Here is a 19,332-nt window from a genome sequence, read left to right on the forward strand (position 1 = left end):
TAAATGAAACCAGTCCATGGCAGCTGCTGCTCTCTGTACAGGCCCAGGATGGGATTCAGAAGGAACTGCGGGCAGGGGGGGTTGAAATGAGTGGCTGCTCCCTGCAGGCCAGTCTGGTGCGCAGACCCTTTAGACTCATTGTAAGTTGCCACTGCCAACATGAGAACAAAGCGTGTGACTTGTCAAAGCACAGTGTGACATCATTAAAGACTGATGGTAGCCCAGCCGGTGTGGCTTAGTGGTTGAGCGTCGACCCACACACCAAGAGGTAACCAGTTCAATTCCCAGTCAGGGCACATGCCCAGGTTGTGGGCCTGATGCCCAGCGGGGGGTATGTAGGAGGCGGCCAGTCAATGTTCTCTCTCATTGATTTCTCTCTCTCCCTCTCCCTTCCTCTGTCTCTAAAATCAATAAAGAAAAATTATTTAAAAAATAAATAAATAAAGACTGATGGTAGCCTCGAAGCCCAGCCTAGCCTCAAAGCCTCTCTCTCACTCACTCTCTCTAAAAACCAATCAATAAAAAACTTTAGTTAAAAAAAAAGGCTGTATCTTGTTCTTCTTTTTTCCCTCCCACCCCCCCATTTTTGAAGCAATAGGCTCAAGATCTAAATTGGAGAGAAGGGAGGGGCTGAACAAAGGTACTTCAGAACAATACTGCAATTTGTTTTATTATTGGCAGTATTACAGATGTCCCCCTTTCTGCCTCTTTGAATACTGCAAGTTTCTATACCACTATATGTTGATATTATTATTATTCCCATTTTATAAATAAGGAAACTGAGGTTAGAGACATGAAGAAACTGGAGTCCTTGACACAGGGTATGGGACCTACAGCCAGAAACCAAGGCTGAAACTTGAGCATCTGCGTCTGTTGGTGGTGTCCCAGCTCTCCCTTCTTCTCCCCTATCTGGACAAGGCTGGGATCACACCCATCCCAGACTCATGGAGGCCCCTTAAGGTCTGGCTGTGCCCACTGTGCAGCTCTGAACCCAGCTGACCCCAGCATTCTACCACAGCAGGAATCACTCTCAGCCTTTCCTCTCTGCAGTCTGGTGTTGGTGGTAGCCCTGGAACTCTGGACAAACCTCAGCTTCATACTTGCCTCACTGTGTAATCCAGGACAATTACCTCCCCTCTACCAAAAAAAAAACATTAAAAGAGCCTATTTTTCTCATTTGTAAATGGAGGTGTCTAATAGTAATAATTCAGCACAGGTTAATTGAGGGCCTGCTCTTGCAGGCGATGTGCCAGAAGCTGGGAGTGCAAAGGGGAGTGAGACTGCCCCAGTGTCCCTGTGTCCTAACACGGATGTGCATATGGCATGGTAGAGGGCACACTGTAGGTATTCAGGGATGGAAGCTGCCTGCTGCTGGCAGCCCAGCAGTCCAGCCTGCTCAGTGGTGGCCTCTCAGGGAGTTTCTTTTTGATTAATGAGTGTCTTTGTCCCTAAAGGACTTGCTGTCGGCGGCTTTCTTATTTCATCTGGCTGATGGAGCCCCAGAACAGTTGGTAAAGCAGTTGGTATCCTGGACTATTTTTAGGTTGAGGAGTTAGTGGGGTGTTTGGATGTGGTGGAGCCCAGGTAGTCTCAGAGACTGGGAGCTTCACAAGCAACAAGTTGGGGGTGAGGGAAGGATGCTCCCTCTCAGGAATATGTGGGCAAACTCACTTATTTTTCATGATGCAGGCCAACCTTGTTTGGTTTCCTCAATAGAACACACATTCAGTGCAAAAATGCAGGTTAAGGGTTCATCCTCTGAGCTTCCCCATTTCTTGATTGTGGCTCCAAACAGACCAAGTGGTAATGACCTATAGGGATCTCATCTGATGCATCTCTGGATCTCTCCTGCTCTGTACTTCTGAGCCCCATCCTGCCATTCCTAGTTATCACAAGGTAAGGAAGGCAGGAGTCCAGACTTTGGAATCACACAGCCGAGAAGCACTCTTGGCTCCTTTCTAGCAAAATAACCATGACCAAGTCAAGTTGTAAATCTGTTTTCTCATCCATAAAATGGGTGATTATCGTGTCTGCCTCCCAGCAATTAAAGGGCTTATTTTGCTCCAAGTACAGTGGATAGAACCTGTACTTATCTCATAGATGAGATACCTTGCAAGCCCAGGTCCGGAAGGGGTTGCTCATCCTCAAAGGTCTCCATCTCTTTTGTGACATATCGAGTGATGTGTGCGTGCTGGCTAGCGGGAGGGAAGTGTTCCTGGACACCAGGGGGCCCAGAGCAGGCCAGAAGTCACCCAAAGAGAAAGTGGCGGAGCTGGGCTGGAAGACAGGTCTGCGACTCCAATCAAATGACTCAAAATCAAACGCAGCGGCTTTCCGCAGCCTCCTTGCTGACGCACACCCCCTCCTCCGCCTCCTCTAGTATAGTCCTTCTCCCGCTCCTTCCCGCCCCTGCTCAACCCTCTAATTCCGCTGCTTCCCCACGTGGGAGGCGGGAGGTGGAGAGACTCCGGCCTAAGGTGGAGAAAGGGACCTCCTGCCCACCTCGAAGGTCCTGGACTGCGGTGGAGGTGGGGGTGCCCAGGTCTCTGGGAGAACCCAGGAAATCCCCAGAAATGAAGGCGGGATCTGGGGTGCCCGAACTGGGATACCCGGGAGTCGCCGAACCCGCGACAGTAGTCGACGGAGTTCCTGAGACACTGGTGAGCCGGGGATTCCAGTGCCGGGGGCGGAGTCAGTGGAAGGGGCGTGGCCTTCAAAGAAGAAGCGGAGCTCAGATGATTAGGGCTTAGCTTCGCCGCAAGGGGCGGAGTCTAGTGAAGGCGGGGCTCGTTTGAAGGCGGGGCCAGATGGGCGGGGCATCGGACCGGAGGTGGAGCGTGGAGGTTCGCGCTCGTCCCCCTCCCTCGGCCCCTAGTGTCCCTGTGACGAGGCAGCGCGGAGCCGCCGCGGGCCGGGCCCATCCCGCCGCAGCGGCCCCGGGGCCGAGCAGGGGCGAGGCGCGGAGGGAGCGGCGCCGAGCGGACCCCGGAGCGCGGCCAGGTGAGGCCGCCGGGTCGGAGGGGGCGGGGGCTGCGCCGGGCGGGCCCTGGCGGGCGCGGGGGGCGTGTTTGCGTGTCTGAGGGTGGCTGGGTGAGTGGGTCCGAGGGCGGGCGCCTGTGGCTGTTTTGGAGCTCGCGCCTGCTGTCGCGGGGCCGGGGTGGGCTCTGAGCCCGTCCTGCCACTACTCGCGGGGCTAGGGGTGTGCGGGACTGTGCGTGCAAGCGCGTGTTTGTGTGGAGGGGCCGCCGGGTGTGTATCTGCGTATGCGCTGGGCCGTCATTGTGCCTGCCCCAAGCGCGGGGCGCGGGCCTGCCCGGCGCAGCCCCTCCTGCGAGGGGATGTTTTCCAAACAGGCTTCCTGCGGAGATGGGCTCTGCTGCAGCCGGAGCTGGAGGGGGAAGCGCCGCCCCCACAGGCCTCCAGAGACCCGGGCAGCCCGGGGACTGCAGACAGACACCTGAGGGAGGATGGGGGCGCGCACCCGGGAGGGGTCCAGAGGCCTGCCCGCAGGGCGAGGCCAAGATGGGGAGACTGAGGCAGATGGATAGGGAGGTGGAGGTGGCCAGACAGGCAGAGATGGGGAAGAAGGTGGAAAGAGAGATGGCAAAAAGGACAGAGGCGGGGAGGACAGAGAGTCATTGAGAAAACAGACAGACAGACAGACAGACAGAGGCCAGACTGCAAAGAGGCAGAAAGATTAAAGACAGACAGATTCCAAGAACCTGACAGAAGGGAGGTCCTGGGGCTGAGAGCTAAACCCAGGAACTGAGCCTAAGATGAGTTTAGGACCCCCAACTTCTGGGTGCCCCTCTTCCAAGAACATCCCAAACTGGGGTCCTGGCCAAAAAGAAGCCTTTGACCACTCCAAGTTGGTTCATCCCTCTGGCCCCACCAAATTTTCTGATCCTCTGTGTGGCTTCTCTCTCTTGGTTCCATCCCACCTATCAACTCCCTTCCCTGGTATCCCAGCAACCCAGGGCAGTTTAGGAGAGGCAGAGGTGAAGTGGTTGCCATAGCAACAGAGGCGGTGAAAGGTCATTCTGGCCTTAGCCTAGGTGGCCCTGTGGCAGGCCAGAGCTGGCATTGAGTGGGATGGGATAAGAAGCTACAAAAGTCTTTTTCTTCTCTCCCATTTTGCCCAGAATGGTGCTGGAAGGAAACCCTGAAGTGGGGTCCCCCCGAACCTCTGACCTCCAGCACCCTGGGAACCAGGGCTCTTGCGTCCTCTCTTCTCCTGGTGAAGATGCACAGCCAGGCGAGGAGCCCATCAAGTATGGCGAACTCATCGTCCTTGGGTGAGCGTCCCTGGTCCAGGAGGGGTGGGATACCAGGCAACCAAATTAAGGGCCCCTGTTCTCCTTATCTATGACCTTCTGCTATTTGTCCCTCCTCACCTTCCCAGCTGAGAGACAGCGTTGACCAAACCCACCTTAATTCATAATTGTTATTTTAGCTTCCTATTTTTCATGAATTACGTGGACAACTCTTAACTGCCCACCTAAGTTTCTGATCAGAAAAAAAGTAACACTGCTGGCTTTCATAAAACACTTAGTGTGTGTGTGTAGTTTGGGGCAAAGAACTCTGGTCCTTCAACAAAATTGCTTGGTTCAAATCCTGCCTCTGTGAGTTTACTTCCCTGTGCCTCTGTTTTCCCCTTTTACAAATAGGGATGATGATAATACCTCAGAAGGTTGTTGGAAGGAATGAATGAGGTGATTTCTGTAAAAGCACGTAGAACAGTGCTTGGCACATATAAAGTGTTCTGGGAGGCAGGCCTGTGCCAAGCCCGTTCATGGACATTATTTCATTTCAATCTTCACAAAGATGCTGTGAGGAAGGAGGTGAGGAAACCGAGGCTCAGAGAGGGGAAGTGACTGGTCCAAGGGCACACAGCTGGTAAGTGGCAGGGCTGGGATTTGGACCCAGGTCTTTCTTACTCTAGGTCTAGTGCACTTTCACTAAGCCACAGCTGAGTTTCATGCTATAGAAAACTGAGGCCAGGAGAGAGGAAGTGATGTGAGTTGGTGGCTGGGTAGACTTCTTGGTCTCTGCCTGACCAGGATCCCTGCAACACCCACTTTGCTCTTCCCTGAGGCACAGATTCTTCTTCCTCCCCCATGCATAAACTTCCTTTTGGCCTTTCTCTCTGCCATCTGCCCTGAAGAAAATATCTGAGAAGCTATATTATCATTATGATGATTTTGTAGAAATAATAATGGCTACTGTTTGTTGACATGCACATGCCATGTGCTTAAAAAAAAAAGCCCTGGTCAGTGTTTCTCAATGGTTAGAGCTTTAGCTGGTGCACTGAAGGGTCACGGGTTTGATTCCAAGGGCACATATCTGGGTTGCAGGTTCAATCCCCTGGCCTTGGTCGGGGTGCATAGGGGAAGCAACCAATCTGTGTCCCTCTCATATCGATGTTTCTTTCTCTGTCTCTCTCTCTCTCTGTCCCTTCCGCCTTCATTCTCCCTCCTCCCTCCCTCTCTTCCACTCTGTCTAAAAAAAAAAAGAATGGAAAGTTATCCTCAGGTGAGGATTAACAAATAATAACAACAACAACAACAATAATAATAGCTAACATTTATCAAGGGCTTGCTGTATACTGTATATGCACCAAACTCTGTGCCAGGCATTTTTTAAAATATGTTTTTATTGATTTTTTAGAGAGAGAGGAAGGGAGAGAGAAATAGAAACACCGATGTGAGAGAGACATCGATTGGATGCCTCCTGCATGCCCCCTACTGGGGATTGAGCCTGTAATCTGGGCATGTGCCCTGACTGGGAATCGAACCAGGACCTCTCAGTCCATGGGAGGACCCTCAATTCACTGAGCCACACTGGCTGGCCTGTGCCAAGCATTTTTAAATGCTTTATCTTGTTTAGTTTTCACAATGAACCCATGAGGTAGGTCCTGATAAATTAGCCCCATTTTACAGAGGTCACATGATAAATGGACAAGCCAGGATTTCAGCCAGGCCCTTCTGAGCCCCGGCCTGTGTCCTGAACTGCCCCACCCCCATATGTGGAAAGAACTTACAAGGGTAAGAGTGATGTCCTTCTCAGGGGTGCTTGCATTTAGAACAGCAGCTGCTTGTTGTCCCAAAGGCAGAGCAGGCTTTGCAGATGAGAGAGAGTTCACTGATAGGGGAGAGTGCAGACCTAGGGGTCAGGCCCTCTTGACAGCGGGTGGTTCTCTGCAGAACAGTGAAGCCCACACTGGCTGTATATCAGAGCCACCTGGAGAGCATACTGAAACCATCCAGTGAGCCCAGCCGGTGTGACTCAGTTGGTTGAGCGTCGTCACATGCACAGAGAGGTACCAGTTTGATTCCCCAGCAGGGCATGTGCCTGGGTTTTGGGTTCAATCCTGTTTCTCTCCCTCCCTCTCCCTTCCTCTCTCTCTAAAATCAGTAATAAAAACATATTTATTAAAAGAAAATACCCAGTGACTGTCCTACCCCAAACTACAAAATCAGAATCTCCGTGGGTGGGGCCAAGGAATCTGTATTTTAACAAGCTCACCAGGACACGCCCTATCCCCCAGGAGCATGCCTGTGTAGCACCCCTTCCTTCCCCACAGACAAGCATCTCCTAAACTCCAAGGATCCCCAGGAGGCTTGCAACCAGGGCAGCAATGGGCAGCGGCAGTTTGTTCCAGGCAGACCACCTGAACCTGTACCTAAGGTCCCCTTTTCTCTGGCTTCTTAGTGAGCCAAAGCATACCAGCCTAGGTTCATTTCCCTAGATCTTCCTTGTATCATTGTCCCCAGCTTTAATAAACATCCTCTAAAATTCAAAATACAAGCTCACCAGAAGATTCTGATCAAGTGGTCCTTGGCTGTATGTGGCAGCTCTTCATCCTGTCAACCCTCTGTTGCTCCCCACTGCTTACAGAATAAAGGGTTTTCTGGACCCTTCCACCAACCTCAGCTTCTCCTAGTGCACTTCACCACCCGAGTCACCACTCTCTGATTTCATCAAACTCTGCCAGCTTGGGGCCATTGCTCAGGGTGAGCCTTCCCTCTAAAAGGGCTTTTGCAAGAGAGACTGGAGTCAGATAGACCCGAGTTCAAATCTAGATTTTTCATTTATTTGCCTGGGACCTCAGGCAAGTCATTTTACCTCCCTGAGCCTCAATTTTCCTTATTCATAAAATGGGAAGAAAGACACTTGCCTGGCAGGACATTGCACAGGTTCCATTAGGTAATTAATGACGTGAAGCACCAGAAACACGGGAGATTCCAGTACATGGCAGCAATCAAGGCTGACTCACCCCATCTTTGCCTTCCACATCATTCCCTCTGGACAAGAGCTGGAAAGGAAGGTAGAAATTTGATGCGAATGGATCTATGGAGGTCATGGCATTGTGGGTCTATTCTTTTCTTTCATTCTGGTTTCCAGTAGTATTCGTGGTATAATAAAAGCAGTTTGCTAACAGTGACTCCTTTCCAGTTCTTCAAGGCCCAGTAGAGGTGTTCCCTCCCTACAAACCTGATCCTGGGGCCAGAATTTCTTTCTCCTGCCTCTGGGCCTGTCATGCACTTGACTTTTGCCTGCGTCATGGCAGGTGGTACCCAGGTTCCTTGAAAAGCTGAGGACTCCCCTCCCCCATGACTAGGGCACAGAACTAACCTGTGGTGCATCACCTATGCCACCTCAGTGCCCAGCATGTGGCCAGGCATGGCTCAGGGGTCCAGGAATCACTGGCTAACTGAATGAAAGGCCTGTTGAAGATGTCCTGACCCAGCCTGCTCCCCAAAGGCACCAATTTGATACAGTAGGGTCTTCTGGTTTTGGGTGGTTCTAGGGCTTGTTTATCAAGGTAGGATCTGCCCAGAAGTTGGCAGTTCCTCCCAGTCTCTCAAGGGCTCACTTTTTCTCTCTCTCCCTGCAACCTTTTCTTAACTCCCCATATCCACAGCTACAATGGGTGTCTGTCAAACGGTGACAAGGGCCGCCGGCGAAGCCGTCTGGCACTGAGCCGCCGGCCACATGCCAACGGAGTAAAGCCAGACGTCATGCACCATATCTCCACACCGCTCGTCTCCAAGGCAAGCAGCTTGTCCCAGCAAACCCCGGGCTGGTCCTACCCTCCCTGCCCAAGCCCCACTGGAGTCGGGGAGCCCATTGTATCTTCATTCATTGCCTAGTGGGCTGCCAGAGAAATGGTGTTGATAGGAGAGCCTTTGCAGTGTGCAGTCCTTTACAGTTTGCAAAGCATTTCCTTGATCACCAGCCCCCATACATTGGACAGAAATGATCAGCATCATTTTAGAGTCAGCCAGGGCTCAGAGAGGGAATGTGACAATCACACAGCAACAGCAAAGGAAAAGCCTTTGGGTTAGAATTGAGGCTTTGCTGTCTCCAGCTCTGTGACTTTAGGCCAGTTTCTTCTCTCGAAGCTGCCACTCCCTCAGCTGTAAAATGACAGTGATAACCATGCCTCTGTTGGGGTGGCTGGATGGAGCAAATCAGATAACCTGTGTGAAGTGCCAGCTGCACAGTGCACCTTCTGCGAAGCGTGGACACTTTCCCCGGGAGTGGCCGCTGGCCTTGGGCTCCAGCTTCTAGCTCAAAGGCTCGTACTTCTCATGGCCACATGCCTTGGGAAGTAACTTCTCCTTTCTCCCCACCAGGCACTGAGTAACCGGGGCCAGCATAGCATCTCGTACACACTGTCCCGGAGCCACTCGGTCATAGTCGAGTACACACATGACAGTGACACAGACATGTTCCAGGTATGCTCGGGCCCCTCCATAGGCCTCCTGATTGCAGCCATAATGCTTGTCTCTACACACCTTCCAGGGTGAGACTGGAGGACCTAAGGCCATGGGGAAGGTGCTTTGGGGCCCTTAGTGCTGTCAACCACTCTTCAGATGAGGAAGCAGAACATCCAGTGAGGGTCACATAGCAAGTAGTAGCTGTATCAAGAGTCAAACCTGCCCAGCCAGTGTAGCTCAGTGGTTGAGTGTTGACCCATGCACCAAGATGTCACCAGTTCGATTCCCAGTCAGGGCACATGCCCAGGTTGTGGGCCAGATCCCCAGTGGAGGGCATATAGGAGGTGGCCAATCGATGGTCTCTCTCATCAATGTTTCTATCTCCCTCTCCCTCTCCCTTTCTCTTTCTCTGAAATCAATAAAGGAAAGAAAAAAAGAGTCAAACCCAAGACAGGACTCTCCAGCTGTGGGAGGGCATGCAGTTTAGGGGTTCAGATCCCAGCTCCATTGCTTACTAGCGTGGTGACTTTGGGCAAGAGTCACCTAACCTCTCCAGGCCTTAGTTATCTCATCACTCAGGCAGGGCCCACGTTAGTACCTGTGCATGGAGTTGTTGGGAAGATTAACTGAGATAATGCATATAAAATGCTTAGCATGGTGCCTGGCATATAGTAAACACTTGCTAAAAATTCATTTGCTGCCAGGATGTGAGCACTCCCAGGCCGCAGGTACCACCCTTTCACTGTTCAATCAGCAAATCTACTGGTTTTTATTGAGTGGGGTGCTCCCCGGACTTTGGGGGAGATTTGGAAGAAGGCCCAGACCTCAACAATTGGACTTGCAGCCCCCTGGGGACTTGGGATGGTGCTACCCCTCGTTGTTTGATGACTCTACATTCTACATGCGGAGCAGCTGCGGAACTCTGGGGTGGGAAGCCCGCGGGATTGTCCTGGACACACAGCATCCCTGTTCTTGCCTTCCCCTTCTTACAGATTGGCCGCTCCACGGAGAACATGATCGACTTTGTGGTAACAGACACGTCCCCTGGAGGAGGGGCAGCTGAAGGGCCTTCTGCCCAGAGCACCATCTCCCGCTATGCCTGCCGTATCCTGTGTGACCGACGGCCGCCCTATACTGCCCGCATTTATGCCGCTGGCTTTGATGCCTCCAGCAACATCTTCCTTGGAGTGAGTGAGCCCTAGGCAGGGACCAGCGCTTTATCTGAGAGTAAGCTGAGGGGTAGGCTGGGGAGGGGCAGCACCCTGGGATGATGGACCTGACCACAGTAATCATAACTATGACCTCTGCAGGGATTAGTACCCCACTTAACAAATGAGCAAAGTGAGGTTTGGAGAGGTCAGATGATGCCCGAGGTCAGGCAGCGCCAACTTTAGTCCTCTCTAGGCCACCTCTGACCTTGAGGATAGGGACAGCCCCCCTGGCTCATGACCTGCTAGGGGCCACTTAGGGGTGTGGTCTGATCCCACATGTGGTCCCAGGAGCGGGCAGCCAAATGGCGGACTCCCGACGGCCTGATGGACGGCTTAACCACCAATGGGGTCCTGGTGATGCACCCAGCGGGCGGCTTCTCTGAGGACTCAGCCCCAGGTGTCTGGCGGGAGATCTCGGTCTGTGGGAACGTCTATACTCTGAGGGACAGCCGCTCGGCACAGCAGCGGGGGAAGCTGGTAGGTGGTCTGCCCCATCCCTGCCTCCCCATGCAGTCATCCTTCCTGGGACCTCTGAATCTGCTTGTCTCCCTGCCCAAGCCAGGAGAGATCTCTAGTCCTCCTGCACAAGGGAGCCCCAACAGCTTCCATTTGGGGGTACATGCCACTTGCTGCACAGAGGGGACCAAACTAGCTTCCCATGTATTGCTCCTGTTGGAGGTCCGTGGGGTGATAGGAAGTGGAGCACACACAGACACACCATGCAGTACCAAGTGGCTTCGAAGATGCCAGCAGCTGAAAAAAATCACACCCTCTTATGAGGGTGACACTTGGCCCTGTGTGAGCAGTTTATAGCCTACAGTGTTGACAGTTTGTAACGGGCCTGTCACATTCAGACGAGTTTAGCTTTATTATCCTCTCCCAGCAGGAAAGAGCCCGTGGAGTAGTTCTGACCCAGGTGACAGTGAGTGCTGCAGGTGGTACAGATAGAAAACTAACGTTGGGAATTGGGAGAGGGTCCTAGACAGAGGTAGGAGCTTGCCAGAGGTCACGTGACCAAGTTCATTCTGGGTATGAATGTGTCAGGCAAGGAAATGCAAAACCTCAAGGAAAAACATGGCTTATCTTTCCAGAGCACCAGTTCTACAGGGAGATTTGGGGAAACATTTTTAAATTACGCACGTGAATGTTTCACTAGCATACACTAAGTTTTAGGCACATTCCAAGTTTACATTGACTGACTCAAGAGAACCACTTAACATACTGGAAAGTAGAATCCATCTGGAGGATAAGGAAATTAAGACCCAGAGAGGTTGAGTTACTCAACCAGGGATACAGATTTAGTAAACAATGAGGCCAGAATTCACACCCGAGCAGTCTAGCTCCAGAGTCGGTGCTTTAACCACAGCCCTTGGGACAGCTGCTTTGGGCTTAGTCCTCAGTGTTTCAGATAGCAGAGTTTCCTGTCTCAGCCATTAAGGGGAGAGCCTGGGGAAACATTTTAGAAAAACTCTGGGTCCAGACCCCCTGATTTGATGGATGAGGTAATCCAGGCCCATGCTCTGCGGAGAGTGAGGGACCCTGTGTGCCTAGGAGCACCTGCTGGCCCTCCCACATGGCTTCTTGGTCCTCCCTGCTCCTCTGCCCCAACCCTCCCCTTCTCTGTCCCAGTCCCCTGTTCTGCCCCAGCCTTCTCTGACTGTCCAGGGTGCCCTCTCCAGGAAGGTTCAGTGGGATGGATGGGTGGCTAGGCTGGGGAGATGTTTGCCCAGCGGTAGGGGCTTGGGGGCCTGTTGGGTAGTAAGGCCCTTCTGCTCTCCTGGCAGGTGGAAAACGAGTCCAACGTGCTACAGGATGGCTCCCTCATTGACCTGTGCGGAGCCACACTGCTGTGGCGCACGCCAGCGGGGCTGCTGCGGGCACCCACACTGAAGCAGCTGGAGGCCCAGCGGCAGGAGGCCAACGCAGCGCGGCCCCAGTGCCCTGTGGGCCTCAGCACTCTGGCCTTCCCCAGTCCTGCCCGTGGCCGCACAGCACCTGACAAGCAGCAGCCCTGGGTCTACGTTCGTTGTGGCCATGTCCACGGCTACCACGGCTGGGGCTGTCGGCGAGAGCGGGGTCCCCAGGAGCGCGAGTGTCCTCTCTGCCGTCTTGTGGGGCCCTATGTGCCCCTGTGGCTTGGCCAGGAGGCTGGCCTCTGCCTGGACCCCGGACCACCCAGCCATGCCTTTGCACCCTGCGGCCACGTCTGCTCTGAGAAGACTGCCCGCTACTGGGCCCAGACACCACTGCCCCATGGCACCCACGCTTTCCATGCCGCCTGCCCCTTTTGTGGGGCCTGGCTCACCGGCGAGCATGGCTGCGTCCGCCTCATTTTCCAGGGGCCACTGGACTAGGCTCTCCAGGGCCCCCTGCTGCTGCACCCGCCTGCCCACCCAGGTCCCCCACCTTCTGCAGCCAAGAGGGAGCTCTGCATGTGGGACTCTACCTGCTGGCACGTAGCCACACCAGACGGACGCATTGGATGGGCTGTGTCCCTCCCCTTTGAACTCTGGCCCCTGAAGGTGTCTCTGAGAACCCTACTCCAGTCGAAATGATGGGGTCCTCAGCATCAGCTCTGTCCTGGCCTGATGGAAGGAAGTTCACTCCCATCCCTGGCCCTTCCTGGGGTGTCCCACATCATGCCGCCTACACTGTGCCCCTGGGGGAGTGAAGGGGCCCTGGGCCCCTGACCCCCAGTTTAGGCTGGCTGTGCCCTGAGCCTGCCGACCCAGCCTCAGATATTCACCCTGCTGCTGCCCTGGGTCCTCTATAAACCTTGCTGCTCAGCTGCCCTCACCAATCCCACGTGCCCTGCATGTGTGCAGTGCCTCCAGCCCCTAAGTGAGTTACATACAGGTGGGTGGCAGGCGGGGACCAGCATCTGCTGATACCCACTGTGGGCTGGACTCCATGCCAGGTGGGTTCTGGGGACACAGAGACAATCAGACCCGGTTCCCTGCCTGGTGGAGTTCACAGTCAAGTGGACGACAGACCAAATTACCCAGTGACAGCATGCCTTCCTGTCACTGGAAGAGAACTGGATCAGAGAATTGCCAGGGGCTGTGGCACAGGTCTCACTAGCAGATGGAAAAGTGAGGGAAGGTCACAGAGGAGGTGGCTGGGGATCCCCACAGGAAGGGGAGGGTGCTAGAGGCAGAAAGGAGAGCAGAGCACGGGCTCTGAAGTAAGAGTGGGATTCAGAGTGGTGGGAGCAGGGGCTGCAGGAGGGCAGGAAGGGGGCTGGAGCAAGAGGTTGGGGCTGTGCTGACAGGGAAGATGCTGGATGGAGGATTTGGAACCTCATTTGCGGACCAGTCAGGAGCCGAGGGAGGAGAGAGGACTCAGTTCCAGAGTGTTGGCTGTGTTCAAGGGCTACCATTCCCAAATGCCCACTTTGTGCCCGCACTGTGCTAATAATAATAACTCGTTCACTGAGCACGCACCAGGCACCAGGCTCTGCTTCTCAGAGGTTTGGTTACTGAATCTACACAGGAACCCAGGGAGGGAGGTGTTACCATTTCTGTTATGGGGAGATTAAGGCACATGCTCCATGTCCCACTGCTAGAAAGTGGCTAAGTCAGATTCGTACCCATGGCTGCCTGCCTGGCCTCAGAGTGCCCTCTTCTCCATTACCCTGTGCTGCTTTCCTTGGACTAGGTGAAGGAGTTGGGAGGGCAGCCCAGGTAAGGGGAACAGCATGGGCACAGAGGCAGCAAGAGAAATGCTTGAAGACCAATGAGCTGGGTGTGGAGGGGGCCGAAAAGAGGACTGAGGGGTGGGGACATTGGGCTGGGGCCTGTTGGGCTTTGGTTGCCATAGAGGCCAAGTCTGAACTGGATCCCTATTTATCTTGGCTAAATGTCATCTCCCCTGAGAGCCAAGGCAAGCTCGGGGTGCTGCTCAGTTTGCCCCCAGACCATTCCTAGGGGGAGCAAGCTAGGAAGACAGGTAGACAGAGGTTTTGGAGATACACAAATCTGAAGCAGAGGCTTTGAATACAAGCCTGACCTGGGCCTCATCCCCAGTGGCAGACGGCTGCCCCAGGGTGTACAGATTCCTAGGGGAGGGACCTGCCCCACGGCCAGTTGGAGCCACAGAGACCAGACCTGGGGCTATTGAAAGGACAGAGGATTCCCATGAGTGGTGGTGGTGTGATCAGTCTTGCTTCCAGAACATCATACTGCCACAGTAGGGGAGCCCAGCTGGGCATGCTGGGGTGGGAGCATGGCAACTCCTACACACACAAATACACAGCACTAGGACTCCAACTCTTCCCAATGATTTTCTCTTTTGACCCTGTTGGGACCCAGATAGGACCATTGTGGTCCCATTTTTAGCAGAGAGTCATAGACTCTGGAAGAGAGATAAGCAAAGGGCACAGGCACAACCCCAGGGAGAACTCAGAAGTGACAGTGGAGGGGGTCAGACAGCCCTGGTCTTGGCCCAGCTCTGCCCCTTTCCAGCTCTTGGAGTCTCCGTTTCCTCAGCTGTTAAATGGAATAAAAGTCCCCTCTCCAGGTGGTTGTGAATTATGGAGGACACCCGTACGCAGGAGTTAATTAATAATGTTACTTCCTCACCTATCCCTTCATTGCCGTGGGAAGAGACAAGACTGGGACAGTCGTGACTCCAGTGAATGGACTGCTCCGTGTGTGTGCACATGCTGGGGCAGGTGGGGAGAACTGTGGTGGAAAGTCTAGGCTGAATCCCAGGTCAGGGACACCTGAGGACATTCTGGGTGGCCTTAGGGAAGTCAGTCAACCTATTAGCCTCAGTGTCCCCATCTGTACAATAGGTAAAATTATTATATCCTATTTCAGGGTTTTTGTTTTTTTTTTTAAAAAAATGAGATCCTCTATGTCCAGCTGCTAGTACAGGACCTCAGTAAGGCTCAGATTAGCTGTAATCATAAAAATGCAGCTTGGTTGAAACTCCCAGGAGCACTGCGATCTTTTGCTGGCCTGAGCTGCCCACTGGTGGCAGTGACAGCACTACCTCCTTTACCGGTTTACATTTCAACTTCACCCAAGTCAGGGAAGGTTTTATACTCAAAGACAATGAAAACTGAAGCACAAGAAAGAAGAGGGGTGATGTTCCTAAGGACATAGGCCAATTTATTGAGCTCTTCCTATGATAATCATCATTAGAGCTAACAGCACTGTTGTGCCAAGCAGAGCTTCGGCACCTTTGTGAATGAGCAGCTGGCACTCATGTGGGGCTAGACACAGGTGGGGCAAAGGCTGGCAAGGAAAGGGTGAGGATTTCAGGTATCCCCTTCTCCCCGCACCCTTTTCTACACACCAGGGAGCAGCACTGACCAGTCAACACTTCACTCAAGCTGACATCCCTCAGAATCAAAACCATTATTAGCCGGTTTTTCTGCTTAGAAAGCCAAGACTCAGAGGTAAGGTGACCCATCCAAGTACACAGCCAGCAGGCCTTGGAGGCACGATTCCACTTCACATGGCCCGACTACTGATCCGGGACTCTCACAATACTGCCCCCTAGGTCCCCAGGACCTTCCTACCTATGCCCCCCCACCCAGGCCATCCTCCAGGGAGACCACCCTGCCTTGCAAGGGTGGGTCTCAGGCCCAGCTCTGCCCTGGGCAGCCTTTCTGGGTCGCAGGGGGCTTTCTCATCCATCAGGCTCCCAACAAGCACCAAGAAATTGCCAGGCCCCTCGCCTCTTTGTGCTGAAAAAACTGAGGCTCAGAAACCTTGAACGGCTGCCGCCACCCACCGTCCCTGCCCATGGTGAGTCGGTGGTGCCGCCGTCTCAGCCCTGGCACCAGCCTGCTCACCTGCAGTCTGGATTCCCTGCAACGAGCGCTTGGCCGACTCCAAAGAATCTCCACCTACTGGCCATCGAATCCAGTGAGGAAGGGGGAGCCCCATCACTCTCATTGTGCAGGTTCTCACCTGCAAAAAACAGGTTGGGGACTGGGAAAAACCCCAAAGGAGCCAGAGGTCGGGGCTGTGTGTAGGGGGTGGGGATCCCTGGTGCTTCGTCCGTGACACCCATGTCACCCTGCCCAGATCAGGGGGACCTTGTCAGCCCGGTCTGCCAATACTAGGCCGCGGCCAGGCCCGCCGCGCACGTCTCCGACCCTGCGGGAGCACAGCAGGCGGACAAAGGCCAAGGCCGCAGGGGCCACCCCCCGCACGACCCCGTAGCGCCGGGATTGGGCGGGCCGGCGGAGCTCGCCTCAGCGCTCCTATTGGCTGAAGCCGACGTTCATCTGGAACCCCGAGGCCCTATAATTGGCCGGTGGGGGCGGAGTTCGCGGAGCCCCAATGAATGGGGGAGGCGGAAGCAGGAAGTGAGTTTGCGAACGGAGCAGCTGCTGCAGGTGAGACGCGGCGCCCGGGTTTCGGGTTTCAATGTGTCATCCTTGGGGCACAGGGCGAATCTGTACCGAGTGCAAGATCATTCCCGTTCTTCCCCCCATCTCGTACCCTTTCTAAACTTATCGCGGCTCCTAGGCCGAGGAACGCTCCTGGCAGCAAAGGGTTAACATCCCTTTCAGAACCCGGGTGATTGTGCTTTGGGGGCGGAGCCTCGGGAGTGGCGGGGGATGCTGGAAATACTTCACCCGTAAGGGAGGATGGTGTGGAGAATGCCCTGGGTTGGGAGACCCCTGAGTCCCGACAGGCTGTGAGACCTTCGTTAAGTGGCTTGGTCTGGCCAAGCCTCAGCCTCCCTATCTGTAAAGTGAATTTTCTTCTAGCTTTGAACTTCGGTGGCTCTGTAGCTCCCCTGGGAGCACTGGGAGAGAGCAGGAGGATGCAGGGCGGATTGAGAGTGGGACAGATCCTGGGAGCCTCGAGAGAGGAAAAGCACAAGGAAAATCATTAACTGCTGTAGGTACAGTCTGTCAGGTGTGACCTTACCTAATTTGCACACCCACCTGGTGAAGTGGGGGTTGTTGTCACCCCCCTCGTACAGAGGCGGAAACTGAGGCACAGAAAAGTGAAACAGTTTACTTGATTTTAGGAGTGTGGGGCTGAGCCAGTATTGGAACCTGGGTGTTCCAGCTGGTAGCCTGGGATTCTCCCTTTGTGAACACAGTGGTGAGTGGAATGGAAGAACCTGCGGGAGAATTTTGGAGAGGAGGCTAGGAGGTCAGAAGGAGGGGGGAGCCAGAGAAGGACCTGGGCAGGGAGCCTAGAGATGCAGGTCTCTGCTCCGACCCTTCTCTGTGTTATTATTAGACAAAGCTCCTAACCACTTTGGGCCTCATTTTCTCCATCTGTAAGATTAGGTGGTTAGATTCAATATTTAAGATTGAGGGGCCACAGGCCAAATCTGGCCCATCAACATATTTTGTAATCTCCTTGGGTGAGCCACCTAATCTTCTCGGAGCCTCAGTTAGCATATCTGGTGAATGGATACAATGGCATTTCCTTCCTCATGGGCTTTTGGGAGGATTAAATGAGGTTATGAGATTGCAGAGCCCTGTGTGCAGTTGATGTGGGGTAAATGATGGCTGTGATGATGGCAATGGTTCTCAGCAGGACCCATGGCGGACACCCAGTACATCCTGCCCAATGACATCGGCGTGTCTAGCCTGGACTGCCGCGAGGCCTTCCGCCTGCTGTCGCCCACAGAGCGCCTCTATGCCCACCACCTGTCACGCGCCGCCTGGTATGGAGGCCTGGCTGTGTTGCTGCAGACCTCCCCTGAGGCCCCCTACATCTATGCCCTACTCAGCCGCCTCTTTCGTGCCCAGGATCCCGACCAGCTACGCCAGCATGCCCTGGCTGAGGGCCTTACTGAGGAGGAGTATCAGGTCAGTTCTTTCAGGCCAACCTGCATTTCTTAAATTGTTTGTGGGTGTGAAGGACCAGGAAGCAGGGGTACAAAGGTCCTTCTCTCTTCAGCTTAAACCCCAAATTACAAATACCAGAACCTCCCCTCCTGGAGCCTCAGTTTTCTCATCTGCAAAATATGCCTGAGGGTGATCTGTATCTCAGAGTTGTGGTGAGCCGACTGCAAGATAAAGGGTGGCTGCTGTGATTATAACAAGGGCTGTGAGTAATGGAAACAGTTGGAGATTCAGAGATGGTAGAGGAATGAGTCCAGGGCTAGAACTCAGGTCTGTGTCTGGACCAGGTCTTCCTTGACCATGTTTTGTGTCCCTGGGCAGAATATTCTTTCTGCCCCCTGGGTTTTGTTTGTTTGTGGGTCTGTTGGCCAAGTAATACATGAAGACATGCTTAATGTATTGCAACAATGCAGAAAGACATAAAGTAAAACGCAAAGATCACTCATTCTCAGTGCCCTTCCCAGAGATAACCACTGAGGATGGCAGGGTGTACAGTCTTTTCAACCCTCTGTATTACATACTTCCACACATACATGTATACATCTATCAGTTCCTTATTTTCTCTTTTATATAAATGAGATCATTTTCTCTGTGTTCTTCCGAGTCCTGCTTTTTTCACTGAACACCATGTTTTCCTATTATTGTTTTTTAATGTGCCTGGGGAAGAGAGGGGGGTAAAGGGGAAGGAAGGAGACGGGGAAAGATTGCGGGGAAGGAAAGAGAGAAAGGTGGGGGTGAAGGATGGGGGAAAGGAGGGAAGAAAGGAGAGGCAGAAAGGCCCCTTGATGAACCTTGAACCTTGAACCACGTCTTAGAAAATTCATGGGGTACATATAAATCCACCTCATTCTTTTTTATTGGCTGTGAAGCATTCCATAGCAGTATACTTACAATCAAGATGATCTTTGCCTTATTGCTGGACATTTTATTGTTCCTGGTTCTTATAAACAGTACCATAATGAGCATACTTGTGTACATGTGTGAGTAGGATCTATTTTTAGAAGTAGAGCCCTGGCCAGTTTGGCTCAGCGGTTAGAGCGTCGGCCTGCGGTCCAGAGAGACCCGGGTTCGGTTCCCGCTAAGGGCATGTACCTCGGTTGCAGTTTGTCCCCGGCCCTGGTTGGTCGTGCGGGTGGCAACCACTTGATGTGTCCCTTCACATTGATGTTTCTCTCTCTCTCTCCTCTCTCTCCCTCCCTCTCTGTCTGAACAAAACAAAACAAAAAAAAAAATGCAAGAAAGAAGTAGAATTGCTAGGTCAAAGGTTCTGTACATTTACTATTAGTTGGTGCTGTTAAATCATCTTCTAAAAAAGCTTCACCAGGAATGTATGAGTGTGTGGCCTGCTTTTCTATATGTAAAATAAAGGGATTGGGTTGCTTATCTCTGAGCTGAGGCCCAGGCTCTTTCTTCTATCTCTCTCTTTTTTTTTTTTTTTTTTTGGTATGTGCTCCTAGCGGGAACCGAACCCAGGACACTCTGGTCTACAGGCCGACGCTCCAACCGCTGAGCCAAACCAGCCAGGACTCTTCTGTCTATTTTGAACATTGCGTAATCACATCTAATTTCT

The 19,332-nt window shown here is 53.2% G+C and overlaps 2 protein-coding genes across 4 annotated transcripts in view; both read left to right on the forward strand.

The window, feature by feature from the left end:
- The first annotated feature begins 2,882 nt into the window (after positions 1-2,882).
- On the forward strand, positions 2,883-12,731 carry PELI3 (pellino E3 ubiquitin protein ligase family member 3). 2 transcript variants are annotated; one of them, XM_036259866.1, is made up of 8 exons: positions 2,883-3,000; positions 4,143-4,295; positions 4,825-4,896; positions 7,925-8,054; positions 8,640-8,741; positions 9,716-9,910; positions 10,223-10,411; positions 11,719-12,731. In XM_036259866.1, the coding sequence occupies exons 2-8, from the start codon at positions 4,144-4,146 to the stop codon at positions 12,286-12,288; spliced, it is 1,410 nt and encodes a 469-aa protein (XP_036115759.1). In that variant the 5' UTR covers positions 2,883-3,000; position 4,143; the 3' UTR covers positions 12,289-12,731. The 2 variants fall into 2 exon arrangements, with proteins under 2 accessions (XP_036115759.1, XP_036115760.1); XM_036259867.1 differs by lacking the exon at positions 4,825-4,896.
- A 3,504-nt stretch (positions 12,732-16,235) lies between these two features.
- Positions 16,236-19,332, forward strand: part of DPP3 (dipeptidyl peptidase 3) — a 31,635-nt gene continuing 28,538 nt past the window's right edge. Inside the window, exons 1-2 of one of the 2 annotated variants that reach the window (XM_036258726.1) lie at positions 16,236-16,286; positions 17,452-17,726. In XM_036258726.1, the coding sequence (XP_036114619.1) occupies positions 17,457-17,726 (270 nt within the window). In that variant the 5' untranslated portion in view covers positions 16,236-16,286; positions 17,452-17,456. Of the gene's footprint in view, positions 16,287-17,448; positions 17,727-19,332 lie in introns of both variants that reach the window. The other variant, XM_036258725.1, reaches the window with a different exon arrangement.

The sequence above is a fragment of the Molossus molossus genome, unplaced genomic scaffold (genome assembly GCF_014108415.1).
Source record: "Molossus molossus isolate mMolMol1 unplaced genomic scaffold, mMolMol1.p scaffold_m16_p_13, whole genome shotgun sequence".
In the NCBI taxonomy this organism is placed as follows: domain Eukaryota; kingdom Metazoa; phylum Chordata; class Mammalia; order Chiroptera; family Molossidae; genus Molossus; species Molossus molossus.